Source organism: Pantherophis guttatus, chromosome 4 (genome assembly GCF_059756535.1).
Source record: "Pantherophis guttatus breed Tessera chromosome 4, ASM5975653v1, whole genome shotgun sequence".
NCBI lineage: Eukaryota > Metazoa > Chordata > Lepidosauria > Squamata > Colubridae > Pantherophis > Pantherophis guttatus.
Genome location: NC_142066.1, coordinates 58,509,630 through 58,537,207, shown reverse-complemented (window position 1 = coordinate 58,537,207; position 27,578 = coordinate 58,509,630). Strand labels below are relative to the sequence as shown.

The following is a 27,578-nucleotide window of genomic DNA, read 5'->3' as shown; positions in this document are numbered from 1 at the left end:
GTTTTTGGCTATCTCAAAATGAGATTTTGTTTCTGAAAGTAGAATATTATTGCCATCTATCCCAGAAAAAACTGCCTAATCATCTTCAACATTTGCAGCAACATATTTCCAGACAGTTGGAAACCAACATGGTGTAAATGCTACCATTTTTACAAATCTAAACAAAGTGTCTGCTATATTATTTTACTCAATTCTGCAAAATCATTTTCATGGTCAGAAGATATGAATAAAACACTTATAGTACAACTTGTATTTAATTCACTCCAAGTGACTGTGTCGTTCCATTGCTATTTTCTAAAAGAAAAAGGGTTTTATGAAATATTGTGTGCGCCTGATCTTCTATTCTTGTAGACCTCAGGAATGTTTGAAAACTTTTTGATTACAAACACTGAACATACAACTTTTCTATTTTTCCCAACATAACCCATGAGGCCTCAGGGGTATTTACACTCTCAATTCAACAGGTTTTGTTGATCATAGCAACATGCTAAGAAAAAAATAGTATATATATTTTTATATATTTATTATATTGATAGTAATAAATTAGCATTGATAATAGCAACATGCTAAGAAAAAATATTTTATTACATATTTTAGACAGACAGACATGTATGTATGTTAATCCCAGTTAAAGATGGGTAAAATATGCTATGGGTAAAATAAGATTGACAAGGAAAATTAAGGCAGATGCATTGTCTGTGTTATTTGCAGGATTGCTTTGCTTAGTAACTGCTGGTTAATGAATGCTAACTTTGGCACATAGATCTAAGACTCCAATGTCTTGCTGCAGCTGCTTTATTATCAAAGTCCTTTCTTTTCTGCATGTATTAAAATTAAAAGTATCCTTTGTTATTCTAGCATAGGATTTCTGACACCACCCAGTCAAAAGCTATTTGAGTCTGGTAATTATGGATAAAAGAGAAAACTGAGCTGTTTGACTGTTTAATCCAAAGAAAGGGAAAAGCTTCTATTCTTCACTATTCAGATTTTGAAATGAATCTCCCTATTGAAAGATAGGAAGTGGCAGCTTAAATTCCTGAACCAACTATCTATGAAGACTCTCACTCATACAGGTCAGGGTGCTTTTCAAACCCAAAAGTGCTTTTCAAAAGACAACTGGACTTTCTTTGAAGACATTTCACTTCTCATCCAAGAAGCTTTATCAGTTCTGACTGAATGGTGGGAGTGGAAGAATTTATATATATTATATATATTTATGTATATAAACCCTTCCACTCCCCATCACTCAGTCAGAACTGAAGAAGCTTGGATGAGAAATGAAACATCTTCAGAGAAAGTCCAGTTGCCTTTTGAAAAGCACCTTTGGGACAACATAAACTGGCACTCTCATCCTGCAGCTTAGGTGTAATGTTAGGAAAGTACAAAGATGTAGCTGCTTATGCTTATATTTATGACAGACACCTTGATTACCACAATTTAAAATAAAACTAGCCACAAGGGATCAGCTCTCTTATGCTAAATAAACACATTATGACTTATTTATGTTTTGTCTACTGTTTATTTAAAATTATGAAAAATTATCTGTGGATTACTGATCCTAAGGGAAGTTATAGCACAGTAGCACTGTCAATTTCCATATACAGTTCAAATCAGTGTCCTTGGGGATTTTTTTTTTTTTGTAAATAAATATATTATCAAAAACAAGTTATAACAACAACATAAATATATAAATAATTGAAATATAAACAGTTGTCTTTGGTTTACAAACATTCTTCAGGTTGTCCTGAACCATGCCAAAATTTTGGTAGCAGGTGTTCTACATTGCTTGTGGAGCTGCAATCAAAAATATATAAGAGATATTTTAGCATGTTCAGATTCTGAAATAATTGTTTGAAAAGAATAAAAGTTCTGTTCTATATAGGAAACAAAAGTTTTTCACTCCTTTTGTAACTTACTTATGGATCTCATAGTCCAGGGTATAACGGTTGGCTGAAAAACCAGCCAACTTCTTTCATGAAGAGTATGACATAACTATTTTGAACAAGGAATATTTTACATGATATGTTTAAATTTAATTCGTACCATAATGACTGCAGCTGCCAAGTAGAACTCTGCACCTTTTTAAGGTGCTGTATTCACTGCTATTGGAGTCTGTGTGGATATTTCAGGAGAAAGAGAAGATATGGGCCTGACTGTAGAGCAGAAAGTTGACACCGGATTTTGAGTTTTCCGGTTTAACTTCTTTAAGAAGATGTTGTAGTTATCCATATATTCTGATGTCCAGGGGTCCCTGAAAGGAAGAGTATGGATGGGTGTTGACAAATTGGAATTATTAAAAAACAAATTTTTGGATATAGTCTTATATTTCTAGCTATATAAGCACCTCAAAGAACTGTTAATACTTCTTTGCAGCTGGTAGTTTTGGGTGGAATTCCCTTCTCTGAGGACCTGACAAAGATCCAATTTACTGCTAGAACTGATGTGCCTAATTTGTGCTGCCTTTTGGTGGATAGGAACAGTTTTAATAATAGTTCAAGGACTGTATTATTTATTTACTTATTATACATAAATATGTAATGTCACTTTTATAACTTTATAGGTAATTTATTTCATCTATTTTAAGATATTATTGCTCTTCTATTTCTCGGATGCCATTACAAAAAAGAAAGAAATCCAATAAATAAAAAGAAACAGGATTTTTGGTGTCATACATTCAGAAGGAACATAGGTGCGGTGTGACCAGGAGTGGATTCTACTTACCTTTACTACCGGTTCGCAATGGGAGCATGTGCATGATTCTGTGCAGAAGCTTCTGCGCATGTGCAGATTGCCAATTATGATGTCCAGGTAGGTGGGCGGAGCCTCCCGCCGCTTTTACTACCGGTTCTAAAGAACCGGACAGAACCGGGAGCAACCCACCACTGGGCATGACCTCTGTATGTAGTGATAATTTTGGCTACTATTTAGCAGGTTCACATCAAAAATGTGGGTTGAGAATTCCTTGAATCAGACAGATGCTGTGGCCAGGAATGTAAATGTTACTAACTGCCCTTTTACCTTTAGCCTCTTCCTACCATCAAAATCCAGACAAAAATGCTCACTCATTGTAATAGCCATCATGGAAAACAAAGTTGGAGAAATTCCGATTTGCTTGATAAAAGCCACTACGGACACGGGACCAATGTTTATAATCTCTTTGGTAAGTACTTGCATCAGTACTGGTGACAAAATCTGTTAAAAGAGCAGATATGAAACCAACATTTTCAGTCATTGTGTTTTTGCGTTTCTTTGGGAAAGGTGGATATTTCCATAATTATTGGAATATTTTCATAATTATTGATATTTTAGCAACTATATGTATTAGATGAAATGTAACTAACCTGCCTGAAAAACAGAAGATCCCAAATGTAATTTCTTAATTTCTTTAAGTTGTGCTTGATTAGCTCGATTCATTTCTAACATAAAATGTTGATAGTTGTTCCAGTTCTGCCCCAGTTCTTGCTTGATACAAGGGGTACCTATGCTTCCAGGAAAAGGAAAATCCCACATTGTAATTTTTTTCCAGTCGTATCCAAAAAATCACTGTGGAACCAACTACATTCAGAGAATGGCTTACTGATTATTTTTAATAATAATATTTGAACAATGTGTATAATAGTTTATTAAAATATATTACTTATAAATTATTGTAAGAAAGCTATAGGGATAGGGTACATTTCAGAATAGCTAATTCTGAACTGAGGTGATGGTCTTCAAAAAGTGAATTTCTATTTGAGATTGGATCCCTGGATATTGATTTAAGTGGTGTGCAGATTTATTCACAAACAGGAGTGGGTGTGGATTTTGATGTGCAGGATGTCTTCTTTTCCCATTGGTTTCCATCTTAAGACGATACAATGTGTGCAGCCCACAGAAATAGTGTAGATGGCCTTTTCCATTTCCCCCTTTCCCCCATAACTTTAGAGAGTTCTCTCCTTTGCTTGCTTGTTAATATCTTGCATTTAATTCATCACTTTTTCTGTGCTTTTTGGAGTAGGATGATGGAACAACCTACATACTGCCATTTGAGAATAAGGAACAAAAAACCAGACCAATTTAGCCAGTCCTGGAGTCCATGAACTTCTTTAGTTCCCAGCTGCCTTCAGCAGGGAAGTACTTAATTCTTGGAAATACCTTTGATCCAGGCCATTCATTACACTGAATGACATTCATATGTGGAGAAAAATTCAGGTATCAGAGTTAACTAAGAAAAATAACAAATTCAATAAAATAAATTTTAGTGAAAATAGAAGCAGTAATTATATTTCTATGAAAAAGCTAACCGTACAAAAAAGATATGAATATAACTTGGAGAAATACATTATTGCAGCCTTATGTATTTGTGAAGACTTCAATTTTTGAATTTCTTCCCATGAAAATCCTTAGTGATAATTATTTTAGTTTTATTTACACAGTGTTTTGCTTTTTCTACAATACAGCATTGATTTGTATTTTAACATATTTCATAGAAGGAATAACTTGACAATTTTCTGAAGCTAGAACACTAGTTGCTAAGTTAAATCAGTAACTTGAACAATAAGCTTAGGAAAAACATTGCTCAGGTTTAATGGAATTTAAGAGATTGCATAGCAGGGCTACCTTTTTTGAAATTCTCTGGCTGAAAACTAATAAGAAACATTAATATCCTGAAGCTAATCAATCAAGCCAATATATTAGACTCTGGCAGCATTCCCAAAGATAGATCATTTAATGGATAAAGCAGTCAGAGAAACATTCTGAAGAAAAATAAAATTTGAGAAAAATAGAGAATATCCCAAAAACCCTTTTCTTGAAGGCAGAATTCAGGAGAGTTACCCAGCTGAAAAGATGAAGGAACTGCAAGTCGAGAGGCCCAAAGATATTTAATGGAATCAGTAACATTTAGCAAAATCCTAATTCCCACATTGTGGGGAATAGAGGTTGCCTCAGCCACCAGAAGTAATGATGGTCTCACAACATGCTTTTCAGTTCACTGAAAAATAGTATTCCAAATGAACAATTATATGGAAGATTATCATTCTAACATTTTATACAAAAACTCTGGATAAATGTTTAACATATTTACTTGCACACAGGTAGTCCTCATCTTACAACCACAACTGAACCCAAGATTTCTGTTACTAAGCAAGACAGTTGTTTAGTGAGTTTTGCCCCATTTCATTATTTTTCTTATCACCGTTTTTAAGTAACAGGATTGTTAAGTGAATCTGGCTTCCCTTCCCCTGGCTTTGCTTGTCAGAAAATCACAAAAAGTGATCGCATGACTCCAGGACACTGCAACAGTCATAAATACATGCCAGTTGCCAAGCGTCTGAATTTTGATCACATGCCTGTCAGGATATTGCAATGGTCATAAGTGTGAAAAACAGCCATAAGTCACTTTTTCAATGTTGTAATAACTTTGAAAGCTCACTAAATGCATGGTTGGTAAATCAAGGATTACCTGTATTGCCTGCAGGCTAAACTAGAGCAATCAATGAAGTACTTAACTTCTCAACTTTACTTGAATTTAAGTAGATCAAAACCACACCATCTAATTTGGTATTTATAGTACCACGTAGTATTGACTCTAACCACATATGAATCCCCTCCCCACTTTTTAAATGAAAGTTCAGTAGTTTCACTCTTGTGGTGAAGGATGGGCCCTTTTTACCTGGCATTGCAGATGCTTCTCTCTGAGGAGCTATGTACTCTGCCTCCTTTTTCTGGAATGCAGTTGGCTCTGAAGGAAAATACTTTTCTTGATCTCTCTCTACTTGCTGGAAAGCTAGAGGAGCTTCTTGGCTGCTTGACAAACTCTCATCTATTTTTGCAGGATAAGGTGGTTCTACCTCTTGACAGTCAGGTTCCTCAGCATATTTCATAGGTTCCTTCTCAGTGAGCCTTTCAAACTCCTTCTTTTTTAGCTGAGTTTCCAGTTGCTGTTTCTGCAAAATCAAATTACAAAAGCAATGGACGCAGATGAAGATTTTATTTTTTGTTTTTAACCTGCGGAATAAGGAACACTTAAAAAATTGAAGTGTAGTTTTTGTAACAATCTGATAGGGCAGCATTCCCTAATTTGCCACCTTTCAAATGATATTATCAGATATAATGTTGAACTGAACTTTTTATAGATATGCTAGGATCCATTTTTTCCCTCTATATCTGCTCAATTTCTGTAGGTAATCCTGAAACTTTTTACATACAAATTCTTCTCCCAGATCAAATGGATTCTACCTTTCTGGACATTGAAATTCTATTGTGCTGCCAGCAAAATAAAATCCAAATTGACTTACCCCATTTTCCTCAACATAATAAAACCGTAACTAAACCTTGAATAAGGGCCTGGTGGCTCAGCAGACGGAGTATTGTGATTAACACCAGCTGTCTGCAATTACTGTAAGTTCGAATCTCACCAGGCTCAAGGTTGATTCAGCCTTCCATCCTTTCTAAGGTAGGTAAATTGAGGACCCAGTTTGTGGGGGCAATAAACTGACTTTGTATAAATATACAAAAATATGAAGGCTATTGCTTAACCCATTGTAAGCCACCCTGAGTCTCCGGAGAAGGGCGGCATATAAATCAAATTTTTAAAAAAAGATTGAGTTATAACCTATGTTTTATATTTTATTTTATTTTTGCCTAGTTTTGTCTTTGAATCTGACTTTTATGTCACTGGTGTAAAGCATTTAAGGTAAAAACACAGAGACAAAGTTTATACTGGTAACAATATGATGATAATAATATTGTTTTGTCTTTTTAACATATTTTATACTTGATTGTCCTCTTTTACTTTTAAACAGCTTGTTAATTATTTGGGGTTTTTTTGGTCTTTGATGGAAATAAACTTTGAACTTAAGTGAACTATCAGTTTTATGCTAACATGAAAGTTACTCTCTCCAATGATTTCTGCCTACCTGATACATTAGGGCGGAGTGTGTTCCAAATCCTTTCTATTAAACGTTGCAATTTTGGAGGACCAAGGAAATGTGCCTTCTCTATTGCAGAATTAGAATTGATTAGAAAAGCATCCCCTCAGAAATATGGATAGTATCCCTTTTCCTGGAGTTCTGGAAGACCCTTAAAATCTTCCTTTGTCCCCAGGCTTGAAGTTAATGTGTATTGTCCTAAGGGGCTGTTGTGTTTTTATTATTATAGTTATTTTTATTCTGGGCTTTCTTGTTTTCTTTATATTTTTAACTGATTATCCATGGATTAGATTTTGTAATCTGCCCAGATTCTAACAAAGTGGATGGTCATTTCAAATTTAATGAAAGCAATAAACAATCCAACATATAATATACTGGCTCAAGGTTGACTCAGTCTTCCATTCTTCTGAGGATGATAAAATGAGGAGCCAGATTGTTGGGGGCAATATGTTGACTCTGTAAACCACTTAGAGAGGCTTGTAAAGCACCATGAAACAGTAGTATAAGTCTAAGTGCTATTGCTATTGTTAATATGTGAAGGATACTGAGTTGGAGAAAACACTTACAGAATATCAATATTCCACAGCTATAGAGATGGAGACAAAATCAATTAAATTCATCAGAATTGTATTAAAAAGATTTGTACTAAAAAGATTGCAACAGAAAAGAAAGCCTAGGTGATTATTTTAAATATATAATTCTTTCATTAAATAATTTAAAAGTCATTGGCTATATTTCAAATAGGTGATCTAATACCTCTAAGATTATAGATTACGTGATATATAGTTCTATATTACTTTAAAATGTTTGTTTTATAGGGCATCTAAAAAGTATATCACAATTAATGATTGAGAAAATTATAATTATGTAGATCGAGAAAAAAATCCAATATTCACAGCATAGTAAAAATCTCAAAAAATGGCACAAAACAGCTCAAACATTTGCTTTCTGGAAACTTAAAAGCATTAATTACATAATAATATCTTTGTATTTTTCATTTCTCTACCACATTTCCCTTCCCTGCCACATCTTGATCTTGAAATGGCGGGAAGGCTCAGGAGATCCAATAACTCTGGGAGTAATGCTGGCCAGAATGTGAGCTCCTAATAGGCTGGTCGCTCTTGCTAGGTGAACCTAAGGATATCCACAGCAAATAAGACCTGGTGAGGTGCTATATGCAGGAGGATAACAAACCTAGTTAGCAGGAGGAATTCTAACATCAAACTTAGAAGAAGGCAATGGTAAAATGATGAGAACTTTCCAATGAGATAATATGCTCTAGTTATACTAAAGACACCAAACTTTCCTAAATAAATATTGCCTGCAAGTAAAGCTGGTCTCTGGTGGTGCTATACTGAAACAGGAATTCCTAATTTTATAAGGACATGTGAAATAGGAAAGAAGTCTGGACCAGTTTAGGAAACAGAAAAGGTCAACGAGGAAATTTAAGAATATTGAGTTTTATGTATCAAAAATAAGTAAGCTTGGAAGGGCCGGATTGGACTATTAAAACAGATTAGTACATGGTATTTTTGTTCAGAGTGTGAACACATAGAATTATAGATCATGCCTATGGATCATGCCCATTATGGATCAAGCTAAAAGAACCATTATTCTTTAATGGAGTATAGATACTGAACACCAGAAGAGCTCAGCCACATTTCAGTGCACCTCAGAAATCACATATACACGGAAATCAGGCAGATATCTAACAGAATCCAACCCTAATTCTCCTGCCCAACAAAGAACCATTTTCATAACTAGGCTTGATGTTCTCCCCTTAATGGGAGATTTCTAAAATCCTCATGTATCAAAGAACTTGCCCCTGATATACAGGAACCATTGAGACTAGCACAGACATGCTGCTCTTTTATCACTATTATCAGCACATTTCCTCCCTGCTTCCACATCCTATAATCAAAATGAAAGCTTGTTTGTGAATTTTCTCATATCCAACATGAAATCATTCATCACATATTGCCAATTGCAAAAGATCAGGATCATAGGATGAGTTACAGTTCAGAAAGATTTATTGCTAACAATCAGCACTAAATTGGTTCTTGAAGGGCCAATGGAATTCAAGAAGATCTGGACTTGGACCTCTTGTGGCAATGCATGGGCTCTAAATTGATGATGCATTTAATTTCATCTTCCAGCTCCATCTGCTCTTCTACACATACGATTAAGCTAAATTTTATGTAGTGGTAATTAAAATTTGCAGAGCAATAGTCAGCTGGAGTATGGGCAAACACACTGAAAAAAAGTTTTTTATTAGCATTAACACAATGGTTTTTCCAAAGAAAATGCATATCTGTAAAATCTGGATATTAACAAAGAATGAAAGAAAGATGTCTTCAAATAAGGGATTTGGATACTAATAATAGCCAGGCATACCTGGAGCAAATGGAGCTTTGTCAAAATTGGAAAATGTGTTATACTATAATCTAAGTTCCCACCCTGAAATGGTTCACATGACATTATGACACAAATACAGAGAGGAGGAGAGTTTGCACCACAATGTCACAATGCATCTTTCATATGTTCTCCTTTTGCCCCTCAACCTCATCAACTGATTTGCAAGCTCACCCCAATCAGCCGAAGATTTGCAAGCAGAAATTCAGGTACTTTGAGAGATGTATTTATCTTTTTCCAAATGTATGAAAGTTTCCTAAAATTGACAAAATCTTTGAGGGTAAACAGGAGAAATAAAGAAAATTGGACAACTTTGAAATAAGAAATTTATATTGATATAATTTTTGATGTTTGAAAGCCAGAATCAAGCATCACTAACCATGTAATGTAACCTAGTAATTATATAATTAATGTTCGTTCCAAAAAATCAGTTAAGGACAAAGAACGTTAAGGAATAATTAATTAACAAACATATTGCATACTTTTGAGAGATCCATCATAGGCAGCTGGTTCTGGAACTCATCACATGGTTTATAATCCATCATATACAAAGTCTTGTACATGCTCTTTTTCACTGGTGGCTAAAGCGGGAAAGAGTTGGAAAAATATATTTAATGTATTAAGGCTTATGTAATTAGATTGCCTAATAAAACAATAGAATGGAGAAATTTTGTTAACACACAATAGTTTTCTAAAGACTTAGCAAGTAGTAGGACATGATATTCCCTTCATGGATTATTGCCTTGTCGTGGCAATAATGAAGCTATGAGCTATGCCGTGCAGGGACACCCAAGATGGACAGGTCATAGCAGAGAATTCTGACAAAACGTGATCCATTTGAGAAGGAAATGGCAACCCACTCCAGTATCTTTGCCATGAAAACCCCATGGACAGTACCAAAAGAAAAAAAAATATAACACCAGAAGATGAGCCCCTCAGGTCGGAAGGTGTCCAATATGCTACTGGGGAAGAGCTACTAGCAGAGGGCTAGTACTAGTAGCACCAGAAAGAGTGAAGCGACTGGGCCAAAGCCAAAAGGATAATCAGCTGTGGATGGATCTGGTGATGAAAATAAAGTCCGATACTGTAAAAGATTTTTTCTCCATAGGAATCTGAAATGTAAGATCCATGAATCAAGGCAAGCTGGACATGGTCAAACAAGAGATGACAAGACTGAACATCAACATCTTAGGAATCAGTGAATTAAAATGGACAGGAATGGGTGAATTTAATTCAGATGACCATCAGGTATACTACTGCGGGCAAGAATCCCTCAGAAGAAATGGAGTAGCCTTCATAATCAATAAAGGAGTAGGAAAAGCAATACTGAAATACAATCCCCAATTCAACCATTCAATATCACAATAATCCAAGTCTATGCCCCAACCACTGGTGCTGAAGAGGATGAAATTGATTGGTTCTATGAAACCCTACAGCACCTTATAGAATTAACACCAAAAATGGTCCTTATCATCATGGGGGATTGGAATGCTAAAGTGGGAAGCCAAAAGATAACTGGAATAACAGGCAAGTTTGGCCTTGGAGTACAAAATGAAGCAGGGCACAGGCTGATAGAATTTTGTCAAGAGAATACGATGGTCATAGCAAACACTCTTTTCCAACAATCGAAGAGACTCTACACAAGGACATCATCAGACGGTCAACACAAAAATTAGATTGACTATGTGCTCTGCAGCCAAAGAATGGAGAAACTCTATACAGTCAGTAAAAACAAGACCAGGAGCTGACTGCGGCTCAGATCATGAGCTCCTCGTTGCAAAATTTAGGCTTAAATTGAAGAAATTAGGGGAAAGCACTAGACCACTCAGGTATGAATTAAATCATATCCCTGATGAATATACAGTAGAGGTGACAAATAGATTTAAGGAATTAGATCTGATAGACAGAGTGCCTGAAGAATTATGGATGGTGGTTCGCAACATTGTGCAAGAGATAGCAACTAAAACCATCCCAAAGGGAAAAAAAAGCAAGAAAGCAAAATGGCTGTCCGAGGAAGCTTTGCAAATACCTGAGGAAAGAAGGGAAGCAAAAGTCAAGGGAAAAAGATATACCCAATTGAATGCAGAATTCCAGAGAATAGCTAGAAGGTTTTCCCAGTTGCAATGTATGGCTGTGAAAGTTGGACCATAAGAAAGGCTGCATGCCAAAGAATTGAGGCCTTTGAACTATGGTGATGGAAAAACTCCTGCAAGTCCCTTGAACTGCAAGGCGATCAAACCGGTCAGTCGTAGAGGAGATCAACCCTGACTGCTCTTTAGAAGGCCAGGTCCTGAAGATGAAACTCAAATACTTTGGCCACCTAATGAGAAGGAAGGACTCACTGGAGAAGAACCTAATGTTGGGAAAGATTGACAGCAAAGAAGAAGGGGACAACAGAGAAAGAGGTGGCTGGATGGAGTCACTGAAGCAGTATGTGTGACCTTAAATGGACTCCAGAGGATGGTAGAGGACAGAAAGGCCTGGAAGAATGTTGTCCATGGGGTCATGATGGGTCAGACATGACTGTGCAACTAACAGCAACAACAACAAAGGATGTGATATGCTGTATATAAAAAAACCAATCTAAACCTAAACAAGCCACCTGTGTTACAATATTTAAGTGCAAGATCAATGTAAAATCCAGATTAATGGAATGAAGGTCAGTATAAGAAAATATTCCAAAAAAATCTAGTTTTATTAAATATTAAAACAAAGGAAGCTATAATTGCTTCTGCCCAAATACTCTTTAGAAACAAGTTATTCTTCTTCTAATACATTCTATTAATTACTTTTATTTTGATCAGCCTTTTGTCAACTACATTTCCCCCCTCCCCTTGGTACAGTGCCCTACAGATATTGGATTTAAATCATCATAATCCATAGTAAACACAGTTTTAAAGAGAGAGGGAGGGAGGGAGGGAGGGAGGAAAAAGGGAGGGAGGGAGGGAGGGAGAGAGAGATGTATAAAATAAATTTAAAAAGGTCCTTTTTTAGCTATGAAATTACCGAAATCAAATATTAGGTTTTTAGTAAGTCCCATTGGATAACATTTAAAACTGAGACATTGTCAAACTAGCAATGGGATACAGTGCAAATAAGTGTGTTGTCATGATGAAATCTAGTAGAACTGAATTTGAGATGGGATTTTTTTTTAAAATTAAACTAACTTCCTAGCTTTCTGCTGAATAGAAAATCTAGTCATTCAATCCTCCTGAGCAGCTACTTCATCTTAAATAGAGTTTACCTTTAATATTCTTTGAGCAGGGTAGATTATTAATGGAAAAGAAAAGGGGAGAGGAGGGGGAGAGGAGAGGAAAGGAAAGGAAAGGAAAGGAAAGGAAAGGAAAGGAAAGGAAAGGAAAGGAAAGAAGGAAAGGAAAGGAAAAACATCACACAAATTCATGCCTCACCCTGGAAAGGGAAATTCGCTGTGGGATATCTGTCATGTTGCATCGATTGTCTGGCAAAAAAAAAGGTCAACTAAATTAACAGATTGTCTCCAAAATAGTTCCAGAGTATCTTACAAACTTCACACAATAGATATATTTGAACATACGGGTTTTTTTATCATTACAAAAAGTTTGGGGCATGTTTTCAACTGTATAATACAGGGAGATACTTCTCTTCATACTATAGATAGAATCCTCCTTGGAGGAAGTTATTCTGATTTTTATACATTTTTAAACATCAGTGGCATGGTTATAAAAATAACACCTTAAATATTGATAGAGGTATTAAGGCAAAAGCTTTCCGACTGTCATGTAAAGTACTATCTGAAATTGCAGATAGACATACAGACAGATAGGTAAACCTCTATAAAAAGAAACAAGTCAGCAATGAAAACATTATTTTGAATCACTTAAAAACAAAATCGAGAAATAAAAGCAGAACATTAATTTAATTCAAAGCAGATACGGTCCATGAAAATGAAAAGCATGTACACTATGATTTAAATGTCTGATGTTGTCATTGGGTAATATACAGCTATAGAATATATGTTTAAGTTGTTTGATTGTATGTATATATATATATATATATATATATACATACATACATACATACATACATACATACATATATATATATATATAACATGTATGTGTGTATATGTATGTAGTATGTATGTATGTATGTATGTATGCATTTCATTTATTGGGTTTTGAATATATATCTTGCTGTGTAATTTTAGCCACCCTAATCCTTTGTATGGTTTCATATACTGAATAATCACATCTCATAATTATCTTTTAATATAGCCAATTCAGAACCACCCACATCCAGTTATTCCTAAAACATCCAATTCAATTTGCTTAATTTCCTCTTTAATAGTTTCATTGGTTCATGTTACATTTATGTTCTTAATTAAAAATGAGTAATTCTTTCAATAAAGCCAGCATCCATTACTTGACTTTCTTATAAATTTGCTCTTGTTAGATCATCTCCAAATCTACTTCTGTAAGTTTAGTATTTTTCAGATCGAAATGTATCCAACCCTACATATAGCAAAAGAATTACATAAAGAACTGTGCAATTTTTGTCTCATTTGTGAGGGTAGAAGTGCTTAACACACTTTAAACAAAGGATGCCAGGTGTGCGTCCCACAGCACTGTTCTTGTCATCCCATGAATTGGCAGAACCCCAAACTGTCACTTATTAAATTTGAAAGATTTAAAGAAGCAAAAAAGGTGCTTCTGAATAGATTTCTAAATACATTTTACCTATTAAGAATCCTGAAACTTTTACCTCCAGAGGTAGGACAGCACCGGTGCCATCAATGTGTGAAATACCATTCTCAGTACAAGATCAGACAGTGAATATCTCACTTAAATGTGATTTCTCTAACATTGTGATAGGTGTGGATCTGAAGCTGGATCATCACTGATGTCAATGAATGTGGGGAAAGGAGCCAAACATATTTGGAGATTACTAAAGTGGGGAAGGCCAATTATTGCATCTTAGTTTCTGTGCCTTCTGATAACAGTAAGTAAAGCAATTTTTCTCTCATTCTTTTCAGGGCATCCTTTCTCTTTTTGCATTATAAATTAGAGTTCAGCCCCTGTTTTCTTACTAACTTTCTGAACAATTTGCAAGGATGATATAATGGATTTACTTCCCTGACCAGGCAAGCTATAACCCCTTAAAATAGCGAAAATGGAATGTAAAATTGTTAGAGAAAGCAATTTGTGAATTCCTCATGCAAGTGGATCTCCCACAACATCATGTGGAACTGAAATCAGCAGAATTATAATTTATTGCATCAGAGGTGGGTTTCAGTAGGTTCTGATCAGTTCTGGAGAACCGGTAGCGGAAATTTTGAGTAGTTCAGAGAACCGGTAGTAAAAATTCTGACTGGCCCAGCTCCCATCTATTCTCTGCCTCCCAAGTCCCAGTTGATTAGGAGGAAATGGGGATTTTGCAGTAATCTTCCCCTGGATTGGGGATGGAATGGAGATTTTACAGTATCCTTCCCCTGCCATGCCCACCAAGCCATGCCACGCCCACTATGCCACACCCACAGAATTGGCAGTAAAAATTTTTGAAACCCACCACTGATTGCATAGCTACTTACTTATGCCACCCTAAATAAATAAAGAGCTACTAGGATACCTTTGAGCAGAGGTTGTGACACTGGCTGTTCAGGCATCGTTACAATGCTGTTTGAATGGGTTCTATTAGGCCCCAAGAGTGAAGCAGAACTGTCTCCAGGGAAGCAGAACTTTTCACCTTTATGACACATTGGAACTTCTGCACATTCTGAAGTCTGTATTCCACTCCTCGAGGGAAAAACTGCACAGTGCCTGTTATTTTCTTAAAATTGTAGGACAGATCCTTTGATCAGCATGCTAGTAATAAGAGCTTCTTCTTGGGCAAGCATGAATTTCACCCAGCATAAGCAATGATGTGGACATTTATTTATGAACTCCGTCTTCAGGAGATAACTGTTCTTTGGGACAGTGAGCAGCAGAGGTGCCAGGGAGGCAATAGGTGGGTGGGGAAAAGGTACTCCCTGCCAACTTCCCACAAGGAAATTCAATGAAGAAGCTGAATGGAAATATATCTGAAAATGATGATCCAATGATGATCAGTATGTTTTAAAATGTTGAAATTGAGCTGCTCCTGGATCAATGCAGAATTTGAGATAAATCATTATACTATTCAAATAATCACTTTTAACATTTCTTATAAAATGCAGTCCAAGGTTCTGAGTGAAAAATAACATTACATTAAGGAATAATGTATGATTATTCTCACTCTAAATTTTATTTCAAAATAAATTTATTTATTTATTAATTCCTCCTCCTAGAATTCCAGCGACTTCACAATTTACTGTACTTACATGCTATTAAAGGATACAAATCCCAACACAATCCTCCCTTCAATATATCTACAAATTAAATATAGATATAGACATACTGATACATATTGATTATATAGGTATACATATAGATATAGGTATATTAAATTTAATATATCACCAAAATACAAAAGTCAAGCTCTCACACACAGGCTAATATAAATTAAATGTGAAATCCTTTCTAGCATATAATATAGGAAAGCCAAATCAACAGTTGCTTTTTTTTTCTTCCCTAAATATAAAACTCTACTGACACTAAAGCGATTACAATCTACTTCCTCCTTAATCCAGCTAATACTCATGGGGGAAACCCTCAGGCTTCGGATTTAAGTGTTCATGCAATTAATTAAGAACAAACCCCAGTCTTGAACCAAAAACACCCAATAAGGAAGCTGATTTCCTTTTTCCTTTTTCTTCTCTTCCTGAGAGTACTGCCTAAATTCCTATGCTAACAAAACAGATTTCTTTCTTTTTTTAATCCCTTGCTTAGCACCAGATCATTCTGAAGACAAAAACAACCATGAATTGAACTCATGTTAAAATTAAGACCATGATTGGATCTGGGTATTGAAATAGCAGTCTTCAAAAGAGAAGCTGTCAGAAGTAGGTGTGTGGTGACACTGAGCAAAATGTGTTCTGTTCAGGCACAAACATTTGTTTAAGATCAATTTTCCTATTCTCTGTCTCTCTCTCATTTTCCTCAGTTAGTAGGAAGGTCTTTAAGAAAAGACTCCTGCTTGACCAGGGAGTTAGACTAGAAGACTTCCTTCACACTTCGTTATTCTCTTATTTTGTTAAGTTACTAATTTCAGCCTTTACATTTAAATGTATTCTGATTATGTCTTTGCAGAGATACAGATCTAGATTTCTGCTCTTTTTTGTTATAACCCTTCTGTTTACATTTCACAGGAGAAAATGAAAACAATTAATTGATTTTTCTGTGATTGTTAAAAAAAATAAAAGTTTAGTTTCATTTATTGAATACAATTTATTATAATACATTTATTAAAAGTGGTTTAAAAATCTTACTGTCATGTTTTTGACAGGTGTTTTGCCATATGACAGTTATTGAATAGATATTTTTATATATCAAAACAAGGGAAAAAAAGTAAGCAACACCCTTATTCTGAGCAACAAGACCATACAATGTATGTAATCTATAAAATATCTCTATTTGTTTCCTGACAACACATAAGCAGAATCATCTGCAAAGAGAAAATCTATGACAGCTTCCACTCTTTACACATATGAAGGCAGCTAGATTTCCCCACCACCACCAAAGTGGTATCCATCAGAGGTGGTATTCAGCAGGTTCTGACCAGTCCTGGAGAACCGTTAGCGGAAATGTTGAGTAGTTCGGAGAACCGGTAAATACCACCTCTGACTGGCCCCGTCCTCATCTCTCCTCTGCCTCCCGAATCCCAGCTGATCAGGAGGAAATGGTGATTTTTCAGTAACCTTCCCCTGCCACATCCACCAAGCCAGGCCCACCAAGCCACGCCCACAGAACCGGTAGTACAAAATTTGAATCCCACCACTGGTACCCATTTATCTACCTGCAATATTGAATGCTTTCAAACTGCTGGGTAGGCAGGAGCTAGGGACTGAGTGATGGGAGCTCACTCTGTCTCACAGAGCTGGGGTCAAACTGCCAGAGTGCAGATCATTTCTGGCCACCATTTCCAGCATCATTAAGTCTATGTGCCACCATGTCCTCATTTAACTACTATACTAAATAAAACCCCAAGCCAAGTAATTATGTTATGGTTTAGACCAGGGCTGTCAAACTCCCGGCCCATGGGCTGGATGTGTCACACCCTGGCCATGCCCATGCCCAGTTTAAAGAAGGGAGGAAAAGTCCCACTACATCATGTGACCATCGCCATGACGACGTGACACCCCTGGTTTAGACCAAGTGGAAACTTATCCTGAATATATTCTCTATAGAATTCATATATCAAATATGTTGATAATATGAATAACTTGCATGATAAATGTGGATTATAATTGATTGTCCATATTATAATCAAGCTGCTGTGATAGACATGTATCATCCTGTTACTCTATAGTGGAATCTCAACCTTAACAACTTTAAGGTGTACATATATCAACATCCAGATCTGTGGGCTTCACTTCATGCTGGAAACTGAAGAGTACAGATTTCAAAGTTGCTAAGGCTGAGAAATACTGTTCTATTTTTTTTTTACGTCCCCCAAAGAAAATACAACATTTAAAAAATCCTATGGATTTGTTTCAAAATATTCACATATTCTCATTTAAATCTTGGCCTTTTGTTCTATGGAGTGTTTTTATTATTTATCTTTGTCTTGAAGTACCCTTTCCTTTTTATTTTATCAATATCATGGAGAGGACCTATCCTAGCATTGATGCAAATGATAGATGCGTTTAGCAAAATAGCTGGTTAGTTATTAACTGATCCAAATAGGAAAATGTGGTTACCCATCCATTTAAAAAATATCAATTCCATGTTTGTACTGACTCCATTAAATATCTAGGTATCTTTATACCACAGGGCATAACTCAACTCATAATTAACAAAATATAATATAAATTCAATATATAGTGAGATTTCTCACTATAAACTTTACCCTTTGGGAAAAGAGGAATGATCTCAAAATGAATATTATTCAAAAACTTATATTCTGAGAGGAATTCCAGTTTATATATCTAAAAAATAGTTTCAGAAAATGAATTGTTTGTTTAGAAAATTCCTATGGGGTCCTTCTATACTGAGAATATCTTTATAGAAAATGCAATTACCAATTAACGAGGAAGGATTTGCTTTACCAAATCTGGAGCTGTAACACCATGTTTGCATATTGTCAAATCTCTGGAAATAATTATATCAGTTAGAAAATCAAGGGATATAATGTCTAATAACAAAAGATGTGATCCTTTTCCCAGGCTAAATTTACTTTATAGGGAAGCCCAACTTTTAAAATTGGGAAAAAGATGATGATATGGACATACTGGATGGAAGCAGGGATATTTACCTTAGATCAAGTGATATATGATGAGAGTGTTTACCATATTCTAAAGTTAAAGCTAAAGTTTTCAGATAACAATGTTCTTTTGAACTACATATCTAGTAAAATTTGATCTGAACAATATCAATGGATTTTCCATGCCTTTATTATGGGGGGGAAAAAAACTGATATTGCAGCATTGGAAAGATACATGTCTTGTCTCTGGGCTTGAGCCTGACATTAGCAGTCATATCTCAGTTTTTAGAAAGTCTGTGTGCAGTTCCTGAGTTATTATTCTAATTTCTATCCATAGGAAGTGTACCTTTTCTTAGTCACATTCTTGATAAAAATCAACATAACATGAGGAATTATTGTGTTTTCCTAATGCTAATTGTCATAATAGGAAAGAAATTATATTGATTTATTGATCAAATTTTTATATCATTTATTTTACTGTATAAGCGACTCTGAGCACTTACTGTAGTGTGCTGTAAAAATGTTTGAACGGAGGACAGATTTGGCATCTGGTAAGGATATTCAAGTTAATGTCTCTACTCTTAGATTGCTTATGACAGGAAACAGGATTTCAGAGATAGAATGCCCCTTATACTGATTTGAGGCCAATAGGATGTAAATTAGGTTCCTTAATTAGGTTTATTTATTCCTTCCTCCTATACTCTGATCCTAATGAAACTCTGGAAGAATTGTCAGTCTGTCCATCCATCCATCCATCCATCCATCCATCCATCCATCCATCCATCCCCCTCCTTTCCTCACTCCTGGATCATATAGATATAGTATTCCAAGCTATAAGATACCACATTTGGCTCCAAGCCATTCTGTAACTTAGTATTTTATTGATGGTATCAATTGCTAAGCTGTACTTTGTAATGAGATACTAATGGCCAATGGCCACTGGCCCAAGCAAAATCACATTCCCCATGTACAAATTGGGAATGGAAAGGAATTGTTGATCAACAAGGCATGCAAACAATGATGTCATGGAAAGAACAATGTAGGAAAACATACTGCTTTTTTAATGAATTAAAGTGAATTATGTTTGCAGCTTTTCATTTCATACTAATATGTGGAAATTATACATTTATTTATCTCCATTTCATCATGAGGATTCATGCTGAATAACAAACATGCATACAAAACAGAACAGATTCTTTCATCAAATGTCAATAAATGTCAAATCACTTCATTAGGTGGCCCAATATATTAATCAGAGGCATAACCATGTATATCATGCTTTCATTTGTGGCTTTCATTAAATGTACTACTTATGAGTGCTTGCAGATCTAATATAACTTTATGCTTAAATCAAACATAAATGCCTTATGAAGTATAATGTGCAGAACTGCCATTATTAGAATCTCTTTTCTCATCATTCTGTCACAGGAGGAAGATAGTCATTTTAAAAGGTTTCCTGTCACTCAGCCTAAAGTAAACATAGCTCTGTGAAGTAATGCTTCTTTGTATCAAGTGTCCATGGCTTGAATTTTCGGAAGACTTGACACACCTATTCTAGCATGGTTAACTTTTGGATCGAGAAAAGTTTAGAGATGTGATCTCCTGACAACCCTAAAAAGTTTTTCAAATAAAACACAAAAGTCAGACTGTCTTTTAAATTATGGTCTTTAATTCCCTTTGTTTTTCTCCCCTTTTTTTATCCCCCGAGCACCTTGAAATGTTTGTTTTTAATTTTGTTAGCTACTTTGGCTAACAAATGTGAGCAAAAACATTAAGAGAGATCAGTTTTTAAAAATTCTGAAAATTCCAAAATTCTAAGGCAAAAAACATCCCCTGTATATTGGGCCGTCATTTCTAGAAAAGCTTAATATAAAAAAACACAAAGGGGGACCAAAAGGATAGATGGAGAGGAGAAATGGATGTTAGTGTTATGTGGCTGGAGGCTTAAGTGCTTTCATCAACCAGTACAAAGAAAACAAAACAGAGGCATTTGCAACGTCTCAAATGAAATACCAAAAGAATGAGACAGTAGAGACTTTATAGACTCAAATCCAGGAAGCCCCCACTGGCACTTGGACAACATCTGCCCAATAACTTTAACATTGATTCCCAATGGAAAGCCAAATGGGTTGGTGAACGCCAAGACATAGGAAGACATATAAATGATCCCACAAAAAAGGTGCCAGGCTTTGAATGACCATGTCAGCAATGGACAATCCTGAATAGGATTGACATGTCACACAGCATTTGCCAGGACTCTCTGTATAAATGGGGAATAGTATCCTTCCTTCAGTGTGTCTGTGGGGGTCCCACATCAAACTGTAGAACACATCATGACGAGCTATAAACTGAGGGCATATACCAATCCAGTATCTGATTTTTTTAAATATAAATGATGCTGCGCTTCAATGGTTAGATGGCCTAGACCCATGATGGCAATCCTATGGCATGTTTACCAGAAGTGGCATGCAAAGCCATCTCTCTGGGCATGCCAGGCGTCGCCCGTTGCTTTTCCAGGTTCCGGCGTGCACATGCGCACTGGCCAGCTGGTCTTCACACGTGTCAGAGTGCTGGAAACCAGAAGACCAGGTGACCTGCACGCATGCACACTGAAAGCTCAGCTGCTCCTCTGGTTTCTGGTGCTCCCGCGCATGCACGCCGGGGAGCTGCTCTTCCAGTTTGTGGTGCTCCTCCGCACACACACGTTCACTCCCGTTTTGGCATTCAGTGCTGAAAAGGTTCACCAACACTGGCCTAGACATTGGTATTTGAACATAGGTCTTTTTAACATTTATATGTTATTGGATTCTGCTAATCTAGTTGAAATGTTAATATATATTGCTAATCCATGTATGATACGCTATACACGGAAGGAAGGAAGAAGGAAGGAAGGAAGGAAGGAAGGAAGGAAGGAAGGAAGGAAGGAAGGAAGGAAGGAAGGAAGGAAGGAGCAGAGACTCTTCGTGTTTTATTTTAAAACTCTCCACATATTTTGGTAGACTCTCTATTTTCTGCTTTTATATATCCTCAATTCAGTTCCAAGTGAAAAAAAACACATACAGTTTTTTGTAATCAATTACTCTGAGTTTCTGTGTTTTGTTCCTCTGTTGCTCAGCTAATCTAGCCATATAATTTTGCTTTCCCAAGTTGACCAGGAAAAAGACATTGGCTCAAGTTTTCAAAAAGTAATGTCCTAACTTGACTAACTCCAATTTTTGAGACTTGTGAAGCATTTCCAACTGATGGCTTCCCAGCCCCTGCTTGTACACCATCAATGAACAAGTGATGAATGAGGATAGGAATCCAGAATCTCCTCAGAAACTGTGCTTAGAAACCTTTTTACTAACACTCAGCTGAACTCTTCTCTTCCTATAATGGAAGGTCATTATTCCCTGTCCTGTGCTCTGAGATGAAGCAAAACAAGTTACCATCTTCTTTTGTGTGACATCTCTTCAGTTAGTTAAAGAGCATTATCAAATATCCCTTTGTTCATCTTTTGTTTTTCAAGACTGAATTTATTCTAATCTGTTCTCAGAAGGCTAATTTCTAGCATATTGTTTATTATCATAGCCATTCACTGATCATATTCCAGTTTCTCTAATACGTTCTTAAGGTATGGTACAGAATATTACTAATATAAATCAAAGTATGACTTACTATGATTTGGATATAGCAGCTGTATTGATGCAGCCCAAAATTGCATTTGCCTATTAATAGTCATATTACACTGATGACTCAAAATTAATTTGCGATCAAATATAACCGCAAGACAATTTTGTACATGCCCATTTGTATACGTACGCTCAAGAATAAATTCAACAGTGAGTCTAACAAACATGAGTCCTTGAATTAATTCTTCATGGTACTTCTGGAATCTGCTAATGTTATGTGCATTAGAAAATATTACATCACAATATTAGGCTAAAATAGGGGTGAAATCTAAAATTTGCTACTACCGGTTCTGTGGGCATGGCTTCGTGTGTGTGGGGGGGTAATGTGACTGGGTGGGCGTGGCCAACTTTTTTTTTTTTTTACTTTTAAAAGCATTTTTTCTACAACCTCTTCAGCCAAAGGGGTTGCAGAAAAAAATGCTTTTAAAAGCCTCTGATGATCAGGCAATTCAGCTGGGATCATCAGAGGCTTTTAAAGGCATTTTTTTTCCTACAACCTCTTCTGCTTTTAAAAGCCAGCTGAGCTGCGTGATCATCAGAGGCTTTTTTTTTTTTACTTTTAAAAGCATTTTTTTGGCAGAAGAGGTTGTAGAAAAAAAATGCTTTTAAAATTAAAAAAAAACAGCCTCTGATGATTGCACGGCTCATCTGGGCATGGGGGGGGGTGCAGGGATTTTTGCTACCAGTTCTCCGAACCACCTGCCGCCATCGATACTGGATCAGGTGATCCGGTCCGAACTGGGAACATTTCACCCCTGGGCTAAAAGGCCTTGGTAAAGGGTCTAGTGGTTTCATGGCTCCCTAAACAGGTCTTCATCTAAGTAGTAGAGGAGAAGCAAGAACTAGATATATACCTGCAAGATCTTGATTCTGAAGAGCCAAGACTTTACTTAAGAGAAATAGTTTCTTAGATCCCAATTCTGCAGTTCTGCACCATGTAAGAATGACATACAGTAGTAATATACTTTTTAAGAATTACCACATTGAGAGCCAAAAGGTGGCTACTTCACCCCTCATCTGGTTTGACTGTACTAGCTTTGACTGAATAGAAACAAAAACCTTCCACTAGAAACTGAAAAAATAATCTGTGATAGCTTGATCTGGACCAGTGTTTCCCAGCCTTGGCACATTTAAAATGTGTGGATTTCAGCTCCCAGAATTTCTCAACCAGCCATGCCAGCAATTTCGGAATCTTTCTAAATTATAAACATGCAAACAGATGTGAAACCCCTGGATTACCTTACTAAGTAGTTCATGTAAAAATTTACATCAATGGGATAGTGGAACTATAGTGCATTCAGAAAGTATTCAGACCTCCTTCACTTTTGTCAATTTTGTTCTGCTGCAGCCTGATCCTGCAGTTGGTGAAATTCATTTTTTTTCCTCATTAATCTACACTCAGTACCTCATAATGATAAAGTAAAAACAGAATTTTAGAAATGTCTCTAAATTTATGTAAAAGAAAAAAACCTGAAATATCACATTGGGAAAAGTATTCAGCCCCTTTACTCAGTACTTTGTTGAAGCACCTTTGGCAGCAATTATAGCCTCAAGTCTTTTGGGGTATGACACGACAAGCTTTGCACACCTGGATTGTGGGATTTTCTGCCATTCTTCCTTGCAAATCCTCTCAAGCTCAGTCAGGTTGGATGGCAACCTTTGGTGGACAACTATTTTCAGGCCCCTCCAGAGATGTTCGATAGGGTTCAAGTCAGGACTCCGTCTGGGCCATTTACAAAGTTGTCCCTAAGCCACTGCTGTGTTGTCTTGGCTGTGTGCTTAGGATCGTTGTCATATTGGAAGGTGAACCTTCAGCCCAGTCTGAGGTCCTGAGCATTGTGGAAAAGGTTTTCATTGAGGATATCCCTGTACACTGTAGTAACTGTGAGCGGGATCTTGGAGTCCTAGTGGACAACCATTTAAATATGAGCCAGCAGTGTGTAGTAGCTGCCAAAAAAGCCAACACAGTTCTAGGCTGCATTAAACAGAGGAGTAGTAAGAGTACATACTGTTTTTAGTGAGGGTTTGCCCCACCCTTTTATGACATCACTTCAGCCCCCCTCCCTTGGAGAACTGCCATTTTGAGGAGCTGGTAGCCCCGCCCCTTTTGTGACGTTACTTCCCCCCCTTTAGAGGACTGTTGTTTTTAGGACTAGTTAGATCCACCCCATTTTGTGACATCATTTCTGGGGCCCTTCACCCTTGAAGGACTGTGACATCATAACCCCTCGCCTTCCCCTGTCTGTCCCTCAACCCCTTTTACAGGAAGTAGCACAACATCACTTCTGGGGGCCCCATCACTCCCTCAGAGGACTGTGATATCATAAACCCTCAGTCCCTTTTACACGGAGTAGTGATTCTAGCACCTACTGTACTGTAGTAATTATTCGACAGAGAGTTTTCTCATTGGCCCTTGTTTATAGAGGCAGCGATTGGTTGCAACTGCCTATGACGTTGCAGTTTTGCCTCAGAAGGACTTCCCATTGGTCGAACCAAAAAGTCCATTTAGAGCATGTGGAGGCATAATACTAAACAAATAGAGGCTTTTCTGATCAGGATGGCTGCCAGTTTGAACAACAGGCGGTCCAAAAAATTAATTTAAAAAGCCTGTTTACACACACAGCATGGTGGAAAGGATTTATCAATGTAAATGTAAGGATGCTATGGCTCAATTCCTGAGCCAGGGCCCTTTTGCAATGCAAGGAGTTTGAGCAACATCCTGTATTTGTTCTAGGATTTTAGAAGGTATGTCAGGATTCAAACTATAGGTATTTAGTATGTTAAGGGATTCTCTATCTTTTCTGTAGCAAGAAGGATACCTATGTGATTTGGTGTTTCTTTCAGATGGGGATGATGATGATGATGAAATGTTTGCTGCATGTACAATGCCCACGGACTCTTAATGGGCCGCATATAACAGAAGTCATGGGGATGCCACAGTACGAGAGACACAAGAAAGCGAATTAAAAGGCGTGGTATTTATTTTGCAGACATATCTATTGTATAAAAGATGCAAGGGGTTAGGGTCTGTAATGAAGTGTCATCACCAAACAATTTGTAAGGAGGCCCTCCATTTCATATTATAGACAGTAGTAGTTATTGTAATAAACCTGAGAACCCCTGTGTCTCATAGCAGTACATGCCTTTCAGAATGGTAGAATGGACAGATGCATGACAAATTCCCAAGGAACAATGCTTCACAAGTTGTTCAAGGTGGGGGGAACCCACAAGCAAGCACATCACATGCGCCTGTGGAGGAACAGATGTCAGAAACGGAGCAGCAGATAGCCATAACTCATGGATCTGAAGAAATGGAAATGCAAGGTATGAACTGATATTACATACAAGTTTTTAGAAAACCGGGTTAGTATGAATTTCCAGGCGGCGGTCAATATGTTATTTGTACTATAATAAGTAAGAATACTAATCGCTAATTATTCGTGTGCCTACAGATAGAAGCAGCGAACAGGGGGCTGCAGAAGTACCAAGTCCTACTGGATCACAAAGCGTTCGGATGAGTATTGAATCGCAGCAGATCCCATCATGCCGTGCATGGGATATACAAGGACAGGAAGTCGTGCAACCAGCTGTCCACATCCCATGACATACAAGGTTAATTAAAATGTACAATAATTTCTAAATATGATTGTTTGTATTCATTAAACAGTGGCAGCTCTTAGATATGTTTTTTATTTTTATTTTTATTTATTTAGAACTTGCTTGTAAAAAGTTAAAAAGGGGGGCTGAGGAACAGCATCCTACACCCACGTACAGTGACAGCACCAGTGAAGAGTGTGATATGTCAGAAACACAATCAGCAGAGGAATGGGATCCCTTGGAAGATTCCGACTCACTAAATACACCAGGAGCACTGGCTGTGTACCTGGAGAAAGTTCAAGTATGGCAGGGGCCCTGCAGCATTACAGAGCAATAGAGTACTATGAACACTATAGATTTGTAAATATGGAACATGTTTGATCATTCACGCAGGCTATAGATGTTATTTATAATGAGATATAGAATCTTTTGAACTATATTTCCAGGGATATACGGCCGAACGACTTTGTACAATTGCGGCTGGATGCTGAGGAATTAGGGAGGCCACTCTTTAGTATTAGAAGGCCACTCGAGTAGTTAGATGATAATGAGTACCATAGTTATGTAGAGAGTTAATTACAAAGCAAGGCAGAAATCTTATGGAGGAACTCTTTGGAATTAACAGTCACTATTGTTAAAATCCAGGAGCGGGGAGGCCTTAGGAAGTTAGGAACAGTTCTATTCAGTAAGATTTTGGAGAAGAAAAGGCAACACCTGGTTGATTTCAATGTGGAGGCCCTATTTCTGTGTTTTGCATGCAGCCTGCTGTCGTCGTTAAATAACGGCTTGTCTACTGAACAAGAAATTATTACCAGAACCACAAACCTCCATAACACTCTTGGGATTAATTAATTAACAGCCTTTGTTTGAAAAAAAAAAAACTGTACAAACTAAGGTTTGTACAGGCTTTCTGTGTGCTGCGTTCTTTGGGGTCTGTAGCTGGGGCAGAACATTGGGGGGAGGATAAGATGCCCTAAGTGCTAGTTGTTTTGTCGCTCTAAGGCTTGTCTTGAAAGACATGAACGGTTGGCAGCAGAAGGAAAAATTATGTATTTTGTTCCAGGTGTGGTATCGATGTATCTGCACCACATGTTGAATGTAAGAAGCCAACGTGTGGACAGTGTGATACCAAAGTAGATAGCCTGACAGGCCATTTATATTTTCTGAAAAAGATTTTTAAGCCAAATGTCAGCTACCGGTACATTGTGTATGATTTTGAATGCTGTCAAGAAACAGGGACACACATTTATTTTTATTTATTTTATTTTATTTCCAATTTATATACCGCCCTTCTCCCTGAGGACTCAGGGCAGTGTACAGCCAGAATTAAGAACATGAAATACAAATATTTAAAAAACAGTTAAAATATATATAAATTTGGCCCAAAAATTAAAAATCACAAACCAATTAAAACATTTAAAAATTTCTTCTTAAGCCAGCCCGGCTTGCTGGAAAAAGTGGGTTTTAAGGGCACGGCGGAAGGCACTGAGGCCTTGGATTCTCCTTATCTCTGGAGGCAACTGATTCCAGAGGGTAGGTGCCCCCACAGAGAAGGCCCTCCCCCTGGGGGTCACCAGCCTACATTGTTTGGCTGATGGCACCCTGAGGAGGCCCTCTCTGTGGGAGCGCACGGGTCGATGGGAGGTCGTCGGTAGCAGCAGGCGGTCTC

The 27,578-nt window shown here is 36.9% G+C and overlaps 1 protein-coding gene and 1 long non-coding RNA gene across 2 annotated transcripts; one reads left to right on the top strand and one right to left on the bottom strand.

Moving 5' to 3' along the window:
* Window positions 1-1,496: 1,496 nt before the first annotated feature.
* LOC117664789 (uncharacterized) lies at window positions 1,497-17,519 on the bottom strand. Its single transcript, XM_034416107.3, has 9 exons — window positions 17,235-17,519; window positions 14,931-15,440; window positions 12,734-12,783; window positions 9,806-9,904; window positions 5,654-5,927; window positions 3,342-3,479; window positions 3,063-3,192; window positions 2,044-2,251; window positions 1,497-1,794 (listed from the first exon to the last, which is right to left on the bottom strand). Exons 2-8 carry the CDS (start codon window positions 15,058-15,060, stop codon window positions 2,083-2,085), a joined length of 990 nt encoding a protein of 329 aa, XP_034271998.1. The 5' UTR covers window positions 15,061-15,440; window positions 17,235-17,519; the 3' UTR covers window positions 1,497-1,794; window positions 2,044-2,082.
* A 7,063-nt stretch (window positions 17,520-24,582) lies between these two features.
* LOC148114119 (uncharacterized) lies at window positions 24,583-25,953 on the top strand. The gene is made up of 4 exons (XR_015733863.1): window positions 24,583-25,057; window positions 25,157-25,287; window positions 25,463-25,636; window positions 25,765-25,953. It is a non-coding gene; the product is annotated as an uncharacterized LOC148114119 (long non-coding RNA).
* Window positions 25,954-27,578: the final 1,625 nt, after the last annotated feature.

Excerpts from the sequence above, each read along its gene's own strand:
- LOC117664789 (XM_034416107.3), bottom strand. The coding sequence starts at position 15,060 with ATGTGTCATAAAGGTGAAAAGTTCTGCTTCCCTGGAGACAGTTCTGCT. Across the intron at positions 12,784-14,930 it reads GTCACAACCTCTGCTCAAAG|ACAATCGATGCAACATGACA; the intron begins GTATCCTAGTAG and ends TTTTTTTGCCAG. Across the intron at positions 3,193-3,341 it reads ATCTTCTGTTTTTCAGGCAG|ATTTTGTCACCAGTACTGAT; the intron begins GTTAGTTACATT and ends CTCTTTTAACAG.